The sequence below is a fragment of the Salvelinus fontinalis genome, chromosome 29 (genome assembly GCF_029448725.1).
Source record: "Salvelinus fontinalis isolate EN_2023a chromosome 29, ASM2944872v1, whole genome shotgun sequence".
NCBI lineage: Eukaryota > Metazoa > Chordata > Actinopteri > Salmoniformes > Salmonidae > Salvelinus > Salvelinus fontinalis.
This window is the reverse complement of record NC_074693.1, coordinates 45,400,195-45,420,427: the sequence shown is the minus strand read 5'-3', so window position 1 is coordinate 45,420,427 and position 20,233 is coordinate 45,400,195. Positions and strand designations below refer to the sequence as shown.

At 42.9% G+C, this 20,233-nt stretch overlaps 1 protein-coding gene across 2 annotated transcripts in view; it reads left to right on the top strand.

Moving 5' to 3' along the window:
* LOC129828035 (ecto-NOX disulfide-thiol exchanger 2-like) overlaps positions 1 to 18,741 on the top strand; it is a 226,361-nt gene extending 207,620 nt beyond the window's left edge. For both annotated transcript variants that reach the window (XM_055889449.1, XM_055889448.1), the window contains 5 exons: positions 4,519 to 4,575; positions 5,320 to 5,376; positions 12,551 to 12,659; positions 14,873 to 14,958; positions 17,862 to 18,741. In XM_055889449.1, the coding sequence (XP_055745424.1) occupies positions 4,519 to 4,575; positions 5,320 to 5,376; positions 12,551 to 12,659; positions 14,873 to 14,958; positions 17,862 to 17,993 (441 nt within the window). In that variant the 3' untranslated portion in view covers positions 17,994 to 18,741. The remainder of the gene's footprint in view (positions 1 to 4,518; positions 4,576 to 5,319; positions 5,377 to 12,550; positions 12,660 to 14,872; positions 14,959 to 17,861) is intronic.
* The last annotated feature ends 1,492 nt before the right edge of the window (positions 18,742 to 20,233 follow it).

The window sequence follows — 20,233 nt, the reverse complement described above, 5'->3', positions numbered from 1 at the left end:
TGGTTACCTGCAAGGAAACACGTGCCATCGTCATTGCTTTGGACAAAAAGGGCTTCACAGGCAAGGATATTGCTGCCAGTAAGATTGCACCTAAATCAACCATTTATCGGATCATCAAGAACTTCAAGGAGAGCGGTTCAGTTGTTGTGAAGAAGGCTTCAGGGTGCCCAAGAAAGTCCAGCAACCGCCAGGACCGTCTCCTAAAGTTGATTCAGCTGCGGGATCGGGGCACCACCAGTACAGAGCTTGCTCAGGAATGGCAGCAGGCAGGTGTGAGCGCATCTGCACGCACAGTGAGATGAATACTTATGGAGGATGGCCTGGTGTCAAGAAGGGCAGCAAAGAAGCCACTTCTCTCCAGGAAAAACATCAGAGACAGACTGATATTCTGCAAAAGGTACAGGGATTGGACTGCTGGGGACTGGGGTAAAGTCATTTTCTCTGAATCCCCTTTCCGATTGTTTGGAGCATCTGGAAAAAAGCTTGTCCAGAGAAGACAGGGTGAGCGCTACCATCAGTCCTGTGTCATGCCAACAGTAAAGCATTCTGAGACCATTCATGTTTGGGGATGCTTCTCAGCCAAGGGAGTGGACTCACTCACAATTTTGCCTAAGAACACAGCCATGAATAAAGAATGGTACCAACACACCCTCCGAGAGCAACTTCTCCCAACCATCCAGGAACAGTTTGGTGACGAACAATGCCTTTTCCAGCATGATGGACCCAACATCGATATTTTGGGTCCATGGACAGGAATCTCCCAGACCTTAATCCCATTGAGAACTTGTGGTCAATCCTCAAGAGGCAGGTGGACAAACAAAACCCCACAAATTCTGACAAACTCCAAGCATTGATTATGCAAGAATGGGCTGCCATCAGTCAGGATGTGGCCCAGAAGTTAATTGACAGCATGCCAGGGCGGATTAAGGGTCAGGACAGACAAGGGTCAAAAACCAGGAGGGCGAGAAAAAGATAGGCTGGGAAAAACAGGAGCAGACAGGACAAGCGCTGGTAAGCTTGACAAACAATACGAACTGGCAACAGACAAACAGAGAACACCGGTATAAATACACAGGGGATAATGGGGAAGATGGGTGACCTCTGGAGGGAGGAGGAGACAATCACAAAGACAGGTGAAACAGACCAGGGCGTGACACATTAATTGTCTGTCATAGCTCATTTGTAAACAATAAATATTGATACATTACTAGCTCAATAAATTACAAGTTAATTAGTGGGTGATGGGGATTTCAGAACCAAAGTGGGGGGACAAAAGCAATTGCCCCCCTAATCTGATAGTGGGAGTGGGGTGGTTCCCTTATGGCTCAGCTCAGGTGCCTACATAGTACATACACTGTATCCATACATTTTTTACACACACACACACAGAAGTCAGCTCAGACAGATCCAGCTCAGAGAAGCCCAACTGATGAATGTGATCAGCAGCAGATTTTTATTTCGAATGGAAAGTGTGTATGCAACAAATGTTAGTGCATCGCATCGAAACGAATCGCATCGAATCGTTCTCTAAATAAACCGAATCACACCGAATCATTTAAAACTAAAACAAATCGTTCCTGAATCGTATTGGAGCCCTTGACTAGATATGGGTATCGTAAAGATTGTAACAGTATTACTACTCTTACTGATACTGCTTATCGATCTGGTACTTTAACAGTATTCTTATCGGTTCTTTTTGTTATTTTTTACGAAAGAAATTAGGAACAGAATTAACATTGCTTTATTTTCTGAAATGTTAATTAAATAAAAAATACTACTATTTTACAGCAAAAGAAACAGCGATGTTTTGAACAAATCACTATTATAGGCTCTAATAATGTTGTGATGATGGAAATGTAAAACAAATGAAAAACTATTTTCCTGCAAAAGAAAATACACGGGTGGGGCATGCAGTTAGACTGCAAAAGGAGTAAGAGTTCTTAGCAGTTCTTCTGGAGAAAGATCAATATATTTGCCTTCTCTGGCATAAGTCAGGACCTCTCCTGGCTTATTGTGTTCCCTGCAGTCAAAAATATCCTCTCGCTAGGGGTGGAGGAGCCTTGAGCACAGAGGTAGCTTGTTGCAATATTTGTGAGGGGCAGAGTAGCTCTCTTCTCCCACCACCACATCACAGGATCTTCAGCCATGGGGAAGGGAGGCATGCCTTTGTAGAGCTTGACCTCTAGGTCAACACAATCGCTGAGGGTGAGGGACGAGGTGTTCTGTTGGATCGTCAACCTCAACTCCCTGTCCTCCTCTGAGAACAGCTCCTCCAAGGCACTCCTTGTTTTGTACAATGGAGGGACTGCCTCCTCCATTTCCTTCTCCTTCAGACTCCTCCTCCTGTTGCTGGTGCTCTGTGTCTGTCTGCTCCCGGCTCCTTTAACAGCATTGGTGTTGCTCCTGTCACATTGACCTCAACAGTTGCCTTCCTCAGTCTGTCCCAGGTGGCGTCACTCACCGGCCTCCCTTTAAATCTGGGGTCCATTGCTGTGGCCTCATGCAGGAAGGCATGAATGTCCTTATCCTGATAGCGCTCGGAGAGATTCTCCCATACCTTCTCTTTGATGGTTGCCACAAACATTCTATCTTCATGCTTCACAGTAAAGTGCTCTTCCAGTTTTTGGAGGATGAGTATGATCTGTCCACAGGTGGCATTATTTTCACATGACACACACAGTGTGGATGTATAGAGGATTCTCATGAGATGGACAAACTCCTCAGCCTTACAGATGTCCTCGTCCTTCAGACGGTCCAGGTTGTCCTTGGTCAATGCTTTTCGCAGCCGTGGGTCCAAGGCTGCTGCTTGGATCGCTAGATTCCATCTGGTCTTGACATCAAGTATAAGTGAGTGTTGCGGAAGGCCTGAAACAACAAGAAAAAATAACATACATTTAATTATAGCACACTTGAATATTTAATTAAATTGTTAAATGTGGGAATTTCAAAATAAAACTTTAATAGATTGAACTGATTCTTACTAAGGCGCTGCTGCTTTTCCTTCAAGACTGTTCTGGACATCGAGAATCTCTTGAACCACACGACCACTGCTCTGATTCGGGCTGCCCATTTATCAATGGAAGTAACTTTGTAGATTTTCTGCGATGCCAGATTCAATGTGTGCACAAAGCATCCTATCTTTAGGATGTGTAGCCTCTTGATGGCAACATCCATATAGCCAGCATTATCAACAGTCACAGCTACAATCTTGCTTGCCTCTATCTCAAACTCTTCCAGAATGCCTGAGATCTCCTTTGCCACTACTTCGCCAGTTTGCGATTTGTACACTGCCCTGGTGTGGAGGACCTTCTGTTTTACACTGCCCTGGCTTGTGTAGTGCACTGCAACAGTGAGATAGTGGTCCTGACAGAGGCTGGTCTGATGCCATGGCCAGCTTTGGCACGTCCTTCAGCTCAGTGATTACATTGGCATTTTCTACACCATGCCAGGTAGGAATGAATGTATCACTGAGGTAACTCCTGGAGGGAGGGGTATATTTGGGGTTGAGTGCCTTGTTTTCCTCCCTACAGTAAAAAAAAAAAAAATTCATGTGTTGAATTATCATTATTGCATTGTTGTGTTTTGATCTCTCTTCTGGATTGGGAAGAGCGAAAATGCATCATAGACGAATGGCTTAATCTTATTGCAAATTAGAAACGGTTGGTGAGTTAAAATGTGCAAGATAATGTTTATGCAGCAACAATAAATAGGAAATGTATTTTCTTAATTTCTCCAGTATCGAAAGCAGAACTGATAACGTTGGAGCTTATCGATACTACGGTCTTTCATAATTTAGCCCCGGGGCCCGTTTAATACCGGGTTTTGGTACCCATCCCTACCTTTGACAGTACCAGTCAAAAGTTTGGACACACCTACTCATTCAAGGGTTTTCCTTTATTTTAATTTTTTTTTACATTGTAGAATAATAGTGAAGACATCAAAACTATGAAATAACACATGAAATCATGTAGTGGAATGGTGCAAAGCTTGCCGCCATTGGACTCTGGACAGTGGAAACGCGTTCTCTGGAGGGATGAATCACATTTCACCATCTGGCAATCCGACGGACAAATCTGAGTTTGGAGGATGCCAGGGGAACGCTACCTGCCCAAATGCATAGTGCCAAATGTGAAGTTTGGTGAATGAGGAATAATGGTCTGGGGCTGTTTTAGTTCCAGTGAAGAGAATTCTTAATGCTACAGCATACAATGACATTCTAGCATGCGTACGTACAGAGATGAATCATTGAAAGGAAGATAAATCAATTTGCAGAGGGCGTTGCTCTCTAGATTTGTGGTCAGTGTATTTGTGTGTGTGTGTGTGTGTGTGTGTGTGTGTGTGTGTGTGTGTGTGTGTGTGTGTGTGTGTGTGTGTGTGTGTGTGTGTGTGTGTGTGTGTGTGTGTGTGTGTGTGTGTGTGTGTGTGTGTGTGTGTGTGTGTGTGTACACATGTCTGCTTACATAAGAATCTGGCATGTTAGACAGTGTTGGCTCTTCTCATTTTTATAATTGACTCTAGCTGGAGATGTCCCTACAAGATGACAGAGGGAGCGAGGACAGGACTAATCAAGTCAATGTAAGTGGAAAAGGGCTGTGACACTCGCTCTACTTTTTCTCTTTCCCTCTCTCTCCCTCTTCCTCTATTCCCCTCTCTCTCTCTTGCTGTCTGTATCCTCCCTCTCGTTCCCCTCTCCTCTCTCTCCTCTTCCAGTGACATGACAAATCATTACAGGCCAATCCAGTGCAGAAGGACTTTATTTGTTGCCGGATAAATCAGCCCTACACAACTGGGTTAGGAAGTCAAGGGCTTGTCTAATCACACACACATAAAAGCATAGTGAGGAGTATTAGCCCACCACGACTGGGTCAGACAGGGCAGCGCCCACACACACAAACACATCAGTCATACAGACACAAACACCCTTCCTTCCCTCCCTCCCTCCCTCTGCCAGCCTGTCAGAAACCCACAGTAACCAACAGCTTGATCATTAGTATCGCTAAGACTCTCAGCTCTGTCTCTCTCTCTCTCTCTCTGTTTCCTCCCTCTGTTAGAACTATTGCTGTCGGCTCCCTCTGTATTTTCTCTCCTCTCTCTGCCTCCTTTGTCTCTCCCCGTGTGTGTGTGTGTGTGTGTGTGTGTGTGTGTGTGTGTGTGTGTGTTTGTGTGTGTGTGTGTGTGTGTGTGTGTGTGTGTGTGTGTGTGTGTGTGTGTGTGTGTGTGTGTGTGTGTGTGTGTGTGTGTGTGTGTGTGTGTGTATTTACATAAGAATCTGACATGTTAGACGGTGACGGCTTTTCTAATTTTCATAATTGACTCTAGCTGGAGATGTCCCTGCAAGAGGACAGAACGAGCGAGGAGAGGGCTAATCAAGTCAATGTAAGTAGAAAAGGGCTGTACATCTCTCTCTGTTCCTCTTTTTCTCTATTCCACTGTTTCTCTTTCTATCCTCCCTCTTTCCTCCTCTCCTCTCCTTAGATCATTACAGGCCAATCTTATGCAGTAGGACTTTGTTTGTTGCAGGATAAATTACCCAACACAACTGGTTTAGGAAATCAAGGTCCTGTCCCATAATATAGTGGTTCCCGAACAGTGTGCCTTGAGGAACTCTCAGGTGCGCCATGAAACCTTTCCTAATCTAGACTATTTCAATATTTTTACACTCACGTATAAATGTAACCTCTGAAATGCACATGGAATTTGGACTTGCGAGCACTAGTACCGGTCAGATAATACATTAAATGGCACATGGTTACTTCTGTATCTTTGTTTCAAGTACAGTACACGCAGGCTGTTCTTACATTTGCATCATTTGATGGGTGCGCATCACAAACATTAATTTGGTTAATTACGCTTTGTCTGTAAAAACTTAGCACAGGCAAATGTAATTAGGCTAAGCCAGAGGACACACATGGTGCCCAAATTTATGACATATGTCGCGCAGCGAGAGCCGAGGGGAGACAAACAGATTCGGTTCAGTCAGTTTAGTCAGTCGCCCTGGTGAGCCTTTCCCAGCTAGCTAATAAGGCTTGTGCTAGAAACTTCAGCGAGATTTTGAAACATCTCAGAGTGATTTTTATCGTAGTTAACATTATTTATTTAATGACTACCCCATCTCTGTACCCCACAAATACAATTATCTGTAAGGTCCCTCAATCGAGTAGTGAATGTCAAGCACAGATACAACCACAAAGACCAGGGAGGTTTTTCAATTGTTCGTAAAGAAGGGCACCGATTGGTAGATGTGGTGTAAAAAATAAAAAATAAAGCAGATGCTGAATATCCCTTTGAGCATGGAAAAGTTATTAATTAGTCTTTGGATGGTGTATCAATACACCCAGTCACTAATGCAGGCGTCCTTCCTAACTCAGTTGCTGGTGAGGAATGGAAACGCTCAGGGATTTCACCATGAAGCCAATGGGGATTTTAAAAACAGTTACAGAGTTTAATGGTTGTGATATGACAGAACTGAGAATGGATCAACAATGTAGTAGTTACTCCACAAAACTAACATAAGTGATAACCAGATAAAATATTCCAAAAACATGCGTCCTGTTTGCAACAATGCACTGAAGTAATACTGGAAAGAAATGTGGCAGAGAAATGTACTTTTTGTCCTCAATACAAAGCATTATGTTTGGGGCAAATCCAACACAACATATCACTAAGTACTAGGGGTGTGAGCGTTTAAACTTTGAAATAAAGTTCGGATCCCTAACGTTATGAAAGATCCCTACCCGAAAAACAATGTTATTATTTATTTATTTTTTCACTTAATTAAAATCACAGTTCTGTTATGACAAAACATATTATTTTCTGTGTTATAGCCGATAGGCCACAAAGGCCTGGGGAAGTTGTGTAATTAAAATAAAACCAGAGGAGGAGGCGAATTGTAGCCTACTTGGGGAATTTATAAGGCATGCAAGACAAGACTTTGCAAGATGCAGATCACCAAAACATATGAGCATGCTTCTGCCTTCTTCTGCCTCTCTCTTCCTCGTGCTGGCCTGCCTGCTCTGTCTCTTCGCTAATGATGCAAGTGCGTTCCGTCTTTGTTCTGTTGAGTGTAGAATATCCTAGTTTATTCATGGCACCAATGTCTTCGGGCTAGTCTTGCGTGCACAAGGCTGCCTACTCTTTGTTTTAGCCTCATTTGAAATTACAGTAGGCTACCGGTAACCTGTATTGATGACGCTTTTTAGGCATCATGGAATGTGGCCCCATGCATGTTTGATTGTCTGTCTGTTAGGGTACGCTACACTACAGTTTTTTCAATGCCAACATGATGCCGACACGAAACAGACATTTTACTTGACTATAAGGAATGCGACTTCTGAAGCGGGATTTAAATCCATCACTAGGCAACCAGAATTGTCAATCAAATAATGTTGAGCTGTTGCGCGCAGCCTGCTTGTCTGCTGCCTGTGCGCAGACCACTCTCTCCTAAAAAAAGTACTTTCAAGTTTGTTAAATACAGTGACTTACCAAAACATTTAGTTTAAATAAAACACATTGCTCCCCTACCATAAAACACTGCATAAAAAACTATAGCAGCGCATCAATCAGTGGTGTTTATTGTTGTCAGGGAAAAAATACAGAACATTTAGACCTGATGTGGTACTTTTTTAATTGTCTGAAAAGTTATCAATTGCCGCTATCGACATGTTACTGTAGCTGTGTTCTATGACTGTAAAGGGTTGTGGTAGATATAACTTTATTGCTCGGCCATTGCGGTCATACATGCGTAATAGGACAATTATTCTGCATTGTAAATTGATTTGGATAAAAAAAAGCATTTTAATGGAAAACCCCCCAAAAACTATTATTGTCAGTTATTGTCAAGTTAAGCAAAATGGTTTATTTCTCACATCCTTACTGAGTACTACTCTTCATATTTTCAATCATGGTTGTGGCTGCATCATGTTATGGGTATGCTTGTCATCAGCAAGGACTAGGGAGTTTTTTAGGATGTAAACATAATACAACTCTAAGCACAGGTAAAATCCTATAGAAGAACTTGGTTCAGTCTGTTTTCCAACAGAAACTGGGAGATGAATTCACCTTTCAGCAGGACAATAACCTAAAACACAAGGTCAAATCTACACTGGAGTTGCTTACCTGCTTACATGTTTTTACTTTGCCATTACCAGGTATGGTGTGTAGATGGGTGAGGGAAAAAAATATTTAATATTTAATTCATTTGAATTCTAGCTGTAACAACACAAAATGTGGAATAAGTCAAGGGGAATACTTTCTGAAGGCACTGTACATCAGTCACAAACACACATACCCCACCCACCCTCTGCCAACCTGTCAGAAGCCCACAGTAAACAAAAGCTTGATCATTAGCATCGCTAACACTCTCAGCTTTCTCTCTCTCTGTTTCCACCCTCTGGTAGAACTATTGCTGTCGGCTCCCTCTCTGAATTATCTTCCTGCATTTGTCTCCCCTCTGATTTTCCACTGCATCTGTCTGATGTGAGTGTGTGTGGTGTGTTTTTAGGTGCTGCTGGGTACTGATTGTGTGTGTATGTATGTGCTGTCAAACAATTAAAATAATTAATCTCATAATTTTCTGTAGTTAATTGTGATTAATAGTAATTTTTGAATTTGCTCAAATTTGACCCTAAACAAATATTTTTTCTATTTAAAAAGCAGTGCATTGAGTTACAGGCATACTATGCTGTGGTACGAAAACACGAAATAATCTGTATCAGAAACAAAATGCTTCCAATATTTAAGTAGGCCTGCCTACTCCCTCAATGTTCTTAAAGTTAACACTTGCGAGCTCACAAATACACACACACACACACTCAAGTACTGTTAAAGCGACAGACAGGCATTCTAAATGAGTGTTCTCCCAATTTCAGATTGTATGGTTGACTACAGGAAAAAAATAACTGGCTCTACAAAGAACAAAGAGCATTTAAACTTGTCCAACAGTGTTATGAATTCCACAGAAGACAATAACAACAGGTCAGCCCGGTCTGAATTAATGTAGGCTAATACAACTATTAGATCTAGCCTAGGCGACTTCGACATGCACTAGTCCACAAGCTACTACAACTAGAATTGGGATAATTGCGATAAATCTTTTGACCTGAGACCTATAACAAAAACAGTAGCTAAATGGAATGGACGTTCTGTTCTGATTAAAATTGTTTTTTGGAAGTTAGTTATATCAAGAGGCATTCAGCCAAATGGCATTGTAAACATTATTTTGGTTAGCTAGTGAGCTAACGTTATTATAATTAGCTAGCTATTCTGTACAAATGATCTTGTTGCTGTTATCTAAAGAAATGCCTGGGAATGTGTTTGATTGAACTTTCTGTAAGTCAAACCTGTGAGCATAGTGGATTTTTCAGACAGACAGCGCTACGTAACAGCAGCTGCCACCGAGTGCAGTGTCTGTGAGGAATAGGGTTCGTGCGGAAACACGTACGCTTAAAAAGGGTCTGTGCGGTGAAAAATGGAGATTCGATTAATGACATCAATAAAATAATTAACGGCAATAACTTTGTGTGTATGTTGAGGTTATTATAGTTAACGGAAACTGAAACTAAAATAAAAACAACAATTGGAAAATCTATTTAGTAAACTGAAATTAAACTAAAACTATCTTTCACTGCAAAACTATGTAAAAAGAAAAAGAAAAAAACATAAATTATTTTAAATTGTAGTTTTTTTCTTCTAATCTTTGGGTAAAAATCAAATGGTTTTCAAGGTTTTTTTCCCAACTTTTCCCAACTTGCTGACCAGTGACTAGGCCAAGCTAGAGCAGCTTGTGCAGTTCCTGGATCCGTTTCGCAATTCACACCGACCCACTTCAAACTGATAGGCAGTTGCTTTTCTGATCTGGTGCCGTGCATCCTCAACCTTGAGGCACAGTTGCAGTCAACTACTGTGGTAAAACAGTTGGCACAGGTACTCCTGAAGTCACTGTGTCGGAACTGGTATTTCCGCAGCTCAGACGCGACACTTAATGCTCTGCCATGTTGACCCTCCAGCTGGACAGTGACTTCAAACACAATCTTTCGATGCGAGGAAGCTATATTTCTGAAGCACTGTGGTCAAGATGATTCATCGTGTTGGCATCTTATTTGGGTCCTGCTGCTCCATGGCTGTACTCTCTAATTTGCTGAAGTCCAAAAGGCTCTGCTTCCCTCATCAGTGGCTCCATCTCCATTGAGCGAAGTTGTATGGAGTCCTCTAGTGGCCAAAAGCCTGTGTTAGTATGGGCAACGCCATTCAGGGCTTTCGCCGTTTAGATTTAGTCAACTGGGCGGGACTTCCAACTTCATTGGCTGATCCCTCCTGATGACCCGGTTGGCATGACCCGATGACCCAGTTGGAGTTGTACTATTTTAAGATGGAGATGGCCTCAATGCACATACTCTCACAGATGCTGTCATGACACCGATACAGAGATGTTATGTCTATCCAAGTCTATGGTCCTCGCCCATCACCTTATGTATTACTTCCCCCCCAGTGTCAAGAAGTGACATCACAAAAGATCTGACTATAGGCCTACAACACATAAAAGACTCCTAGCCTCCCACTCATAGGCTACTTTCTGTCGCGAACACTAAAACTCAAACTAAATCATATAAATTAAGTCTAAAAACAAACTGAAACTAAGCTGAATGTCATATAAAATTACTAAACTATATTAACTGTGTGTGTGGATGTGTTTTAACTATACCAGAAGTCCCCACAAGAATAGTAAACGAACAAAAATTTGACCAACTGGGGACATTTTGTTGGCCTCCACAAGATCAAATGCTATTTCTAGGGGGTTTAAGTGTTAGGGTTAGGGTTAAGGGTTTAGGGTTAGGGTTAAATTAAATAAATAAATAGGAGCTAGGGTTAGTTTTAAGGTTAGGAGCTACGGTTAGGTTTAGGGTTAAGGTTAGGTTTTTTGGTTAGGGTAAGGGTTAAGGATTATGGGTTAGGGAAAGTAGGATTTTGAATGGGACTGAATTGTGTGTCCCCACAAGGTTAGATGAACAAGACTGTGTGTGTGTGTGTGTGTGTGTGTGTGTGTGTGTGTGTGTGTGTGTGTGTGTGTGTGTGTGTGTGTGTGTGTGTGTGTGTGTGTGTGTGTGTGTGTGTGTGTTCCCCATATTATAATTGTATTTATTGAATGTTTGTTTCTATATAATCCAGGTACCAGCTGAGTTATTCCAGTTACAAATTTTAAAAATAATTATATTGTGTAGTTCTTTCATGTGTGTTTGGATGGGCTAGGCTAATGGTGTTAATTGAAAGCCTTCCCACCAAGTTAGCCTGCTTATTAGATACAGGTGCATAAAGGTTTGGTAGTATCACAGATTATCCATTATATTGACCACATACTCTATGAAAATAAATCTCTTAAAAAATGTCAGGCAGTTTGGAGGAGGCACGATCTGGTGGGACCATTCTAGCCAATGAGAGGGCAGATACCCATGTGAACAACCGGCACAACGGTTTCCACTAGTTACCACAGCCGCAGAAATTGGCTCTATCGTAAATAATCATGAAAACTAAAATGTGATTTTTGGTTATAATTTAAGGTTAGGGTTACGGTTAGCAGTGTGGTAAATCACATTTTAGTTATTGAAATTGTAGAAATAGGCGGAGCTTATGACTGTGGCAACTAGTGATGACCAGGCACAACTCCGATATTAACTGTTTTTTCTCAAAGTTGCCAGGATATCACGTCCTACTTATATCAGTACACTCGTAAAAAAAAACGAATCATTACGAAACGTATATTCGATCAAATAAGCCACACATAGCAACGTAAGCCATTACAATTTTTGTTAACCAAATTCGACACACTCTTCTTTTTTTTTCAGCAGCAAACAACCCTGCATCCCACTGCTGGCTTGCCTCTGAAGCTAAATAGGGTTGGTCCTGCTCGGTCCCTGGATGGGAAACCAGATGCTGCTGGAAGTGGTGTTGGATGCCCTCTTTCCTCTGGTCTAAAAAAATATCCCAATGCCTCAGGGCAGTGATTGGGGACATTGCCCTGTCTAAGGTGCCGTCTTTCGGATGGGATGTTAAACGGGTGTCCTTACTGTCTGTAGTCACTAAAGATCACATGGCACTTATCGTAAGAGTACGCTTTTAACCCCGGTGTCCTGGCTAAATTCCTATCATGGCCACCTTATCATCTCCCTTCTCTCCCCTTTAACTATCTCTCAGGTCATTGTTGTAAATGAGAATGTGTTCTGTCAATTTATCTAGTAAAATAAGGTTCAACATTTTTTATCCTGGCTTGGTGAGTGAAAATAAACGAAAAACCGCCACCTGCTGGAGAAGACAGATTTGGGGCTTAGTTATCCCTATCGCGTCGCTTTTTCCTCTCTGAGAGAATGTAAGGATGAGTAAGGAGTATTTGCACATTTTTAGACCTAATAATAAAACTCAAGATTTTGAGGAAATCTGTTCCAGTCATATTTCAAAAAAAATATATAAAAATATGTGACATGCAACAGCCAGATTCGTCACAGTGTGTGTTTGTGTGTCATCTACCAGTCTAACAGGGTTTTCAACTCCTTTCCTGTAGGAGGCAACAGTGTTAGAAGTGGTGTCCTGCAGTCAGGAGAAGGAGACTCTGCCCCCGGAGAAGAGTCCCTCCAATCCTGTTCACTCTGAGAGAGAAGCCTTGCTAGTTGGTATGTTCACCTAACAACATTACTATAATGTTCCCCAATTCCCCCAATTCCTGTCCACTCAGAGAAGCCCTGCTACTTGACACATTCACCAAACATTATTGTAACCGTAGTCCGGTAAACTCTGAGGGAGAAGCCCTGCTTGTTGGTACGTTCAGACAGCATTACTACAACCTTCTAACAACATTTGTACGGACAGAGGAGAACATTCCCCTAGCGCCATCCATTCTAGGAAAAAGGTCCTGCTTGTTCATACCCTTTTTGTTCATTTAACTGGTTATTTTTAGAGAAACTATCCACAATCATCAAACGCTGTTTTTTTTGTGGAAAGCCTGGTTTTCCTCCCCTGGTTATTCCCAGTTCTCTGGGCTGGTTCACATGTTTTCATTGGCTGGTTTACTGAGGCCTTTAGCACCTGTACTTTCCAATCAGCATAGTTTTATGGCACATTCTCCATTTCTTTCCACATGGAACGGTTGATCCTGGATCAAATTGGTTTCTACGAAAGTAAGGTCTTGCTGAGATACAAGGGAAAGTAATTGTGGCGTTACGATTAGGCCTATGCCAGGATGCTCACTATTGTGTGGTAGTGGGAGTTACCTGTCCTGTCCCACAGTGGTGTTATTCTAGAATGATCATATATTTGGCATAGTTGGTTAGGTAGTCAATGAGGCGCTCCCTCCCTCCATGCCGGCCCACTTTGGCTGCTCAGTGAAGTAGATGGCTGCTGAGGATCCTGGGTGTTCTCTCTGTCAGAATCGCTCTAAATTACATCTTGTTTGAAGATGAAGTGAGCACCGCAGAGAAAAAAGGACATTGGCTCAAAAGTGAACTCATCTTTAACTGCTTTGTCTGTCCTTCTAGTTGGGAAAATTAATACCAATGAGATGAACACTTAAAGGAATGTTATATATGTGCATCTCTGGGCAATGTTATATCGATTTCCGGGGTCATTTCATGTTTTTATGTGTATCTGACCTATTCAGCGTTCAAGCAGGCAGAAATACAGCCGGAATGACGCATTTTGTGTGCATAACATTGTCTTTAAAAAGGAGAGAAAACGGATGACTAAACTCTGATCAAAACAAAGACATGGGGAAGGAAAGAACAGATGCTAGGCCTTTTTCAAGACTTGAAGTTTGATATTAACAAAGCACTTTGTATTGAACTTCCATGTTTCTCGAAGAGTGGCTGAATATCTAGGCTAGGCTATAATTACACATTCAGTTAGAAAATGAAACTGTAGACTTCACCAACTACAAAGTTAGCCTTGTCAAATAGCATCAATATGAACTTTAGATAACTAGGCTTTGGAACAGAGCAGCTACTGCTTTCTCCACAAGTCCCTTTACAACTAAACATAAAGTTCTGATTCATTTGCTATAAATGATTTGGACATTTGGAGGCTTTTGGACCCATTCAAAGTATATAGACTGATTTTAAGTTATGCTTTTCTGTATATCATTGGTCCAAGCCCAGCCATTAAAACACACTTCTGATCAAAGAGTTGTTCTCCTCCAGTGTCTCACCCGGTGTCTTTGTTTTCTGAGCTGGCTCCTCAGTGGGCTCATGTTATGACACGGGGGTTTTGGACTATCAGTAGTGCATCGTCATATCAATTAGCTGATAGCAGATGTTATTGTTGGGATGAGCGAAACCCCTTTGTGCGTGTGAGTGCGTGCGGGCGTGACGCCCCATGCTGCTCTGATCAGAGAAGCTTTCATGTAGAGAGCAGCATCAAAGTCTTCCTTAAACACTTCTCTTAATCTGGACGGTTAAAACACAAGTCTTCCACAGGGCCGGGAGTGTTTTGGGGAAGACAGACATACGTGACGAGTGCAGATACATTTTCACTTCGGTTAGACAAGATGAGTTAAGTAGAGTGGTCTCTTGAGTGTGGTGTTCTCGCTGGCTTTCACGTTGGACAGATCGGTGAATGAATCAACACTCAAACGTAATGTTGTTAGTTAGCTATAGATTAGCTATAGGTTAATGGTCTACAGTTTGATACTTTGGATGGCATGTTCTCATTGGCTCACACTCAGACTGGATGGAATTATAACATAGTATAACTTAAAGTAATAGCCTACACTACTGTATGATAAGATGGGTGAATCAACCGTTATATATCATGGTTATAGAGTTATAGGTATAGAGTAATGCTAATGCCAGTTTGATTGACACTGTATTTGAGGTATCTCTTTCTCCTTCCTCAGGGATCATCTCTACATTCCTCCATGTCCATCCGTTTGGAGCCAGCATCGAGTACATCTGCTCCTATCTACAGCGGCTGAACACCAAGGTACTGCTGGCACACGCTGACACTGACACACACACACACACACACTGACACTAACCAGGTTTCCATCCAACCATTTCATGTGGATGAATTTCCTGACACATGAAAAAAGTCACGCCTGAGCTGCAACAAGGAAATGCCGGTACAATTGTATAAATGTCAACAGACAATGTGTTAGTTCGACGTGGTGGGATCTTTTTGTGTTGGGAAAATGTATTATGCGAGAAATGGTGGGATATTTTTGTGTTGGGAAAATGTATTATGCGAGAAATGGCAGTGGAAACGCCTTTCTGCGCAAATATGTAAGTGAACTTGGAGTGATGCGATGATATGTTGTGTGGTCCTCCCACTATGACTCGGGAAAGCATGCAGTTTATTAGGCTACAGATGAAATAAGTTATGATGAACTTTAAAGGGTGGTGAATGTGCAAGGGTGTTTCAAGGGTCTTATTCTGGTGACATGATGATCGATGCTTGGCTGCCGTTTGACAAATACAAATGATCTTATCCATAATAATCTTATCGTGTAGGTAGCATACCCGCTCTGCGAGCTGTTGGCTAGAGCACACGTGCCAAGACCAGAGTGGGCACATTTGCATATTACGTAACAGTTTTTGTGACAAAACCATGAGTAGAGTTGAAAATGCAATGGATACCCATTTAACTTGTGTTTTTTATTCAGTACATGGGAATTTAACCACACAAGTTCTCTTTATGTGCACAACGTCATCAATCACAGCCTTTTATACGCAAAAAGTCCGTTTGATGCAAACACAACTCTGGTGGGAAAATGCAAAAAAAAAATGATGCAGATTTTTGAACATTCGCAGGAAAATCTAGCTATTGACACACACGCAGCCTGTCATGATGAGCAGCAGGAGCCATCCTGGCGCACTATTCCAGCACACGCACACGCACACATACACACACACACACAGCCATCTTGGCACAACACACACACACAGAGCACAAACTTGGAATTAACACCCCTACTGGGCTGTCATACGGTATTGTCCTGATGTATTCCAGGGCCACACGGTGCAGTTGGAGCACCCTGGTGCAGTCAGCCTCCCCCAAATGAAATGTGAATCATCCCCTTGTGACAGCAGAGCCCCATCGTGCAGCAAGAGTTTCCTCATACGGCCAGATCCTTCTCCTCAAATGTGATTCCCCTGGTGCAGAAAGGCCCCTCTCATGATGCTGATCCCCAGGTTGGCGTTGGGGTTGAAGCAATGGCAAGTCCCACTGCCTCCAATCTCTGTAGCTACCATAGACGTGAATATAGGGTATCTCCAGTGTTCTTGAGGAAGTGTCTGGGTGTAATTTCCCTGGACACTGAGACCTGTTAGATCTGGATCATTCCTGTTTCTCCCTGACAGAGCTGAGCTGTTTCATTTATTCTGACGCTTCGCTTAAACACCCATCTCCACATGTCGGACTCCTCAGGGGCCTTCCTTGGTTCTCACCTCTGCTCTCGTCTGCCAGAGAGATTATTTTCCTTCTTCTCAACCACATACACTGAGTGTTCAAAACATTCCATGACATAGACTGACCGGGTGAAATGTTTGGATCCGTTATTGATGTCACTTGTTAAATCCACTTCAATCAATGTAGACGAAGGGGCGGAGACCGGTTAAACAAGGATTTTGAATCCTTGAGACATGGATTGTGTATGTGTGCCATTCAGAGGGTGAAAGGGCAAGACAAAAGATTGAAGTGCCTTTGAACGGGGTATGGTAGTAGGTGCCAGGAGCACCGGTTTGAGTGTGTCAAGAACTGCAACGCTACTGGGTTTTTCACGCCTAGCAATTTCCTGTTTTGCATTCAGAATGGTCCACCACCCAAAGGACATCCAGACAACTTGACACAACGGTGGAAAGCAATGGAGTCAACATGAGCCAACATCCCTATTGAACCTTCGACACCTTGTAGAGTCCATGCCCCAACGAATTTGGGTTGTTCTGAGGTCAAAAGGGCTTGTTACTCAATATTAGGAAGGTGTTCCTAATATTTTGTACACTCAGTGTATAAATAACATCTCTTTCCGCTCTATCGTGGCCGACCCAAACCTCTATCCGATAACATGGCTGGTGGAAACCCACAGGGGCATAGTAGCCATGCCTTGCCTAAACCAGGCTGGACAAAAGCATGTTTTGTACACTGTGTATATGACCACTACACTCACTGCCATCGCCGCAAGGAGGCCTTCAGATATAATACATGACTACTCTTACTGCTACCTCCATGAGGAGGCCCTTGTGAATATATTGTATGACCACTCCCCTCGCCAACTCATTCAAACCTCTGCGCCTTCGCCGCACTGACTCATTCCTTCCCTCTCCCTTTGGCTTTTCCACTCTGTCTGAGGATGTTTTTTGTTCCCACGCTACCTCTCTGTAACACCACACAACAAGCCCACAGGGCTTTGTCAACAGTACTGGTTGGATTCACCACAAACAACATGACTCTCTACTTATCTACTGTGTTCATGATGCACTGCTACATTGTTAATGGTGATACACACATATCTACGCTAGTGCTTAATGCATACTGACAGGTTTACCCATCTGGTTCTTACAAATTCGTTTTTTCTCTGCATAAAATTATACAGTGCTTCCTGCTGTCGTTGTTTTGTGTAATCTCACCTTTTTAAAGTGATGCTATATGCCAATGTGGTGCTATTGCATATGTAGGTGTGGGTTTGTGATGTATTGTGTGTGTGTGTGTGGGGGGGGGGTGGTTTATTGTTTGTCAATCAGATCCGTTTTTCAGAGATGTGTGGCTCTTTTTGAGTTTGTAGGAGTGTGTGTCAAATCTGTGTGATAAGTTTGAATTGTGTTTGTGTGTGTGGGAGTGTATTTATCAAATCTGTGTATTTACATTGAGTGTGTCTGTGTGTGTTTCAGATAAATACAGGGGAGGTGGATGCTCTACTGGGTCGGCTGCCCTGTACCTTCAGACAGGAGTCGACGGGGGTAGGCGCCAGCCTGGAGAAACGCTGGAAGTTCTGTGGCTTCGAGGGCATCATGATCACATAGAGCATTACGGGGACACAGAGGAGGACATCACAGGGACACAGAAGAAACAGCATTGAGCTCAGGCTGAATTATTAGGACATTGTATTATGGAGACCGGTACTGGTCCCTGAGATGTTGCTCACCGGTCCCTGCGATGGTTAACTGGCCTTGGTTTAGTCCGTTCTTAAGAGCTAGTTATAATGTAAACAGTTTGCTGGTCCCAGGCACAAATAAGGTTGAGAAACACTGGCATAGAGCTCTGGCTGTATTATTAGGACACAGAAGTAAAAACATAGAGCTGAGGCTGCAGAGCAGGCTGTGACACTGAGGAAACAGCCTCTCTGTATGGGTGACAGAGAGGGTGACTCATCTCCAGGGTGATGGAGATCTCTATAACACCACCAAAGCCACGATGCTCTTCTCTGTGCCCAAAGGAGTATCAGTCCGAAGGTGCCAGGGCATTGGCTGTTTGTCGTTCACATGGGCGGACCAGACCATTCCCAGAGCCTCTGATTGGTTAACTCTGCTGTCACTCAGCTACCCAATGAGGTTATCAGGGTCTGCCGAACATTTTCCACCTCCCAGCCCTCTGGCCTCTCTCACTCTCTCTTTTTTTTGTTCCTTGTTTTTATAATTCTATGAATAAAAATCGATATATTTCTTAATTTTCTGTAAAGGCTGTTAACAGTTGCATAGATTGATTTGTTTTACTACTCTGTAAATGCGTGGATGATATTTTTAAATAACAAATAAAAGCATTGAGAAAAGAGTTGTATTGAATAGAGTTCTTCTCACTGGCGCTTAGGCTATATACCGGTAAGCTGCTTGTATATGCAATGTGTGTCGCTGTGGTATGTAGCATGAGTGTGAGTAAACTGCTAATCATAGTCCCCAGACACATGAGGAACCTTCAGCCTCCGGACATGAAGTCTCAGAGGTACACACTCTCTCTCTCTCGCTCACTCTCTCCTTTTCTCACATACATACACACACACACTTTCTCTATCACGCGCACACGCACACAGAGCAAAACGCAACTGCTACACTCCATTACGCCTGTGGCCAGCCATAACTGGAGAGATGCCTTGAGGCAACCAGCATCACAAAAGGTGTTCTTCCCTCTTAGCTCTGCCCAAGGCCAAGGCAAAGCACCATCACACTTACAGAGATACACACACTTGGGATCATCCTAATGAAGTATACAGACTTAATGAAGGCTGTATCACAACCAGCCGTGATTGGGAGTGCCATAGGGCAGCGCATAATTGGCCCAGCATCAGCGTCGTCCGGGTTTGGCCCGGTGTAGGCCGTCATTGTAAATAAGAATATGTTCTTAGCTGGCTTGCCTAGTTAAATACAGGTTAAATAAAAAACATTTTTACTAACTATGTAATTATAGAGGCAGATGTGTGTGTGTGTGTGTGTCTGCATGTGTGAGAATATGTGCTTGTCTGGGTGAGCATGCATACGTGTGTGTGTGTCTATAGAAGCCAGTTTTATAACAAAATATAGGTTGCCCCTCCAGGTTGAATCCTGGCAGCCAGTACCGGTAGTTCTTCCCAAAAGCCAGCTAGAGCGTTCCAAATGCAATTTGTCTGCACGCTCTCTTCCCCTGTTTCGCTTGGGGAAACCAAATGTTTATTACACATGATTTGCGCTCATCAGCCTTCGCCTTCTCCTAAGGCCTTGTGTATAAAACATATAAAGCACACCATCCATCCTACCTGAATTAATAATAGGTATTGAGTTGGTTTTCCCCCTGCGAGACTCCATTCTATACATAGTAATTTGTCTTGGCATTTATTATTAACATGGGTCCAAAGGGGAAGAGCGCAGTGGATATGGCAGAACCATAGAGCGGAGTGGAGATGTGTGTACTGTATTATATATGTATATATATAGTATTATTCTAATCCCTAGGTATATATTTTTTTTGTGTATTTTTTTTTACCCCTTTTTTCTCCCCAATTTCGTGGTATCCAATTTGTAGTAATTACAGTCTTGTCTCATCGCTGCAACTCCCGTACGGACTCGGGAGAGGCGAAGGTCGAGAGCCATACGTCCTCCGAAACACAACCCAATCAAGAAGCACTGCTTCTTGACACAATGCCCATCCAACCCGGAAGCCAGCTGCACCAATGTGTTGGAGGAAACATTGGAGGAAGCACGCCACAGGAGTCGCTAGTGCGCGATTTGACAAAGATATCACTGCCGGCCAAACCCTCCCTAACCCGGACGATACTGGGCCAATTGTGCGCCGC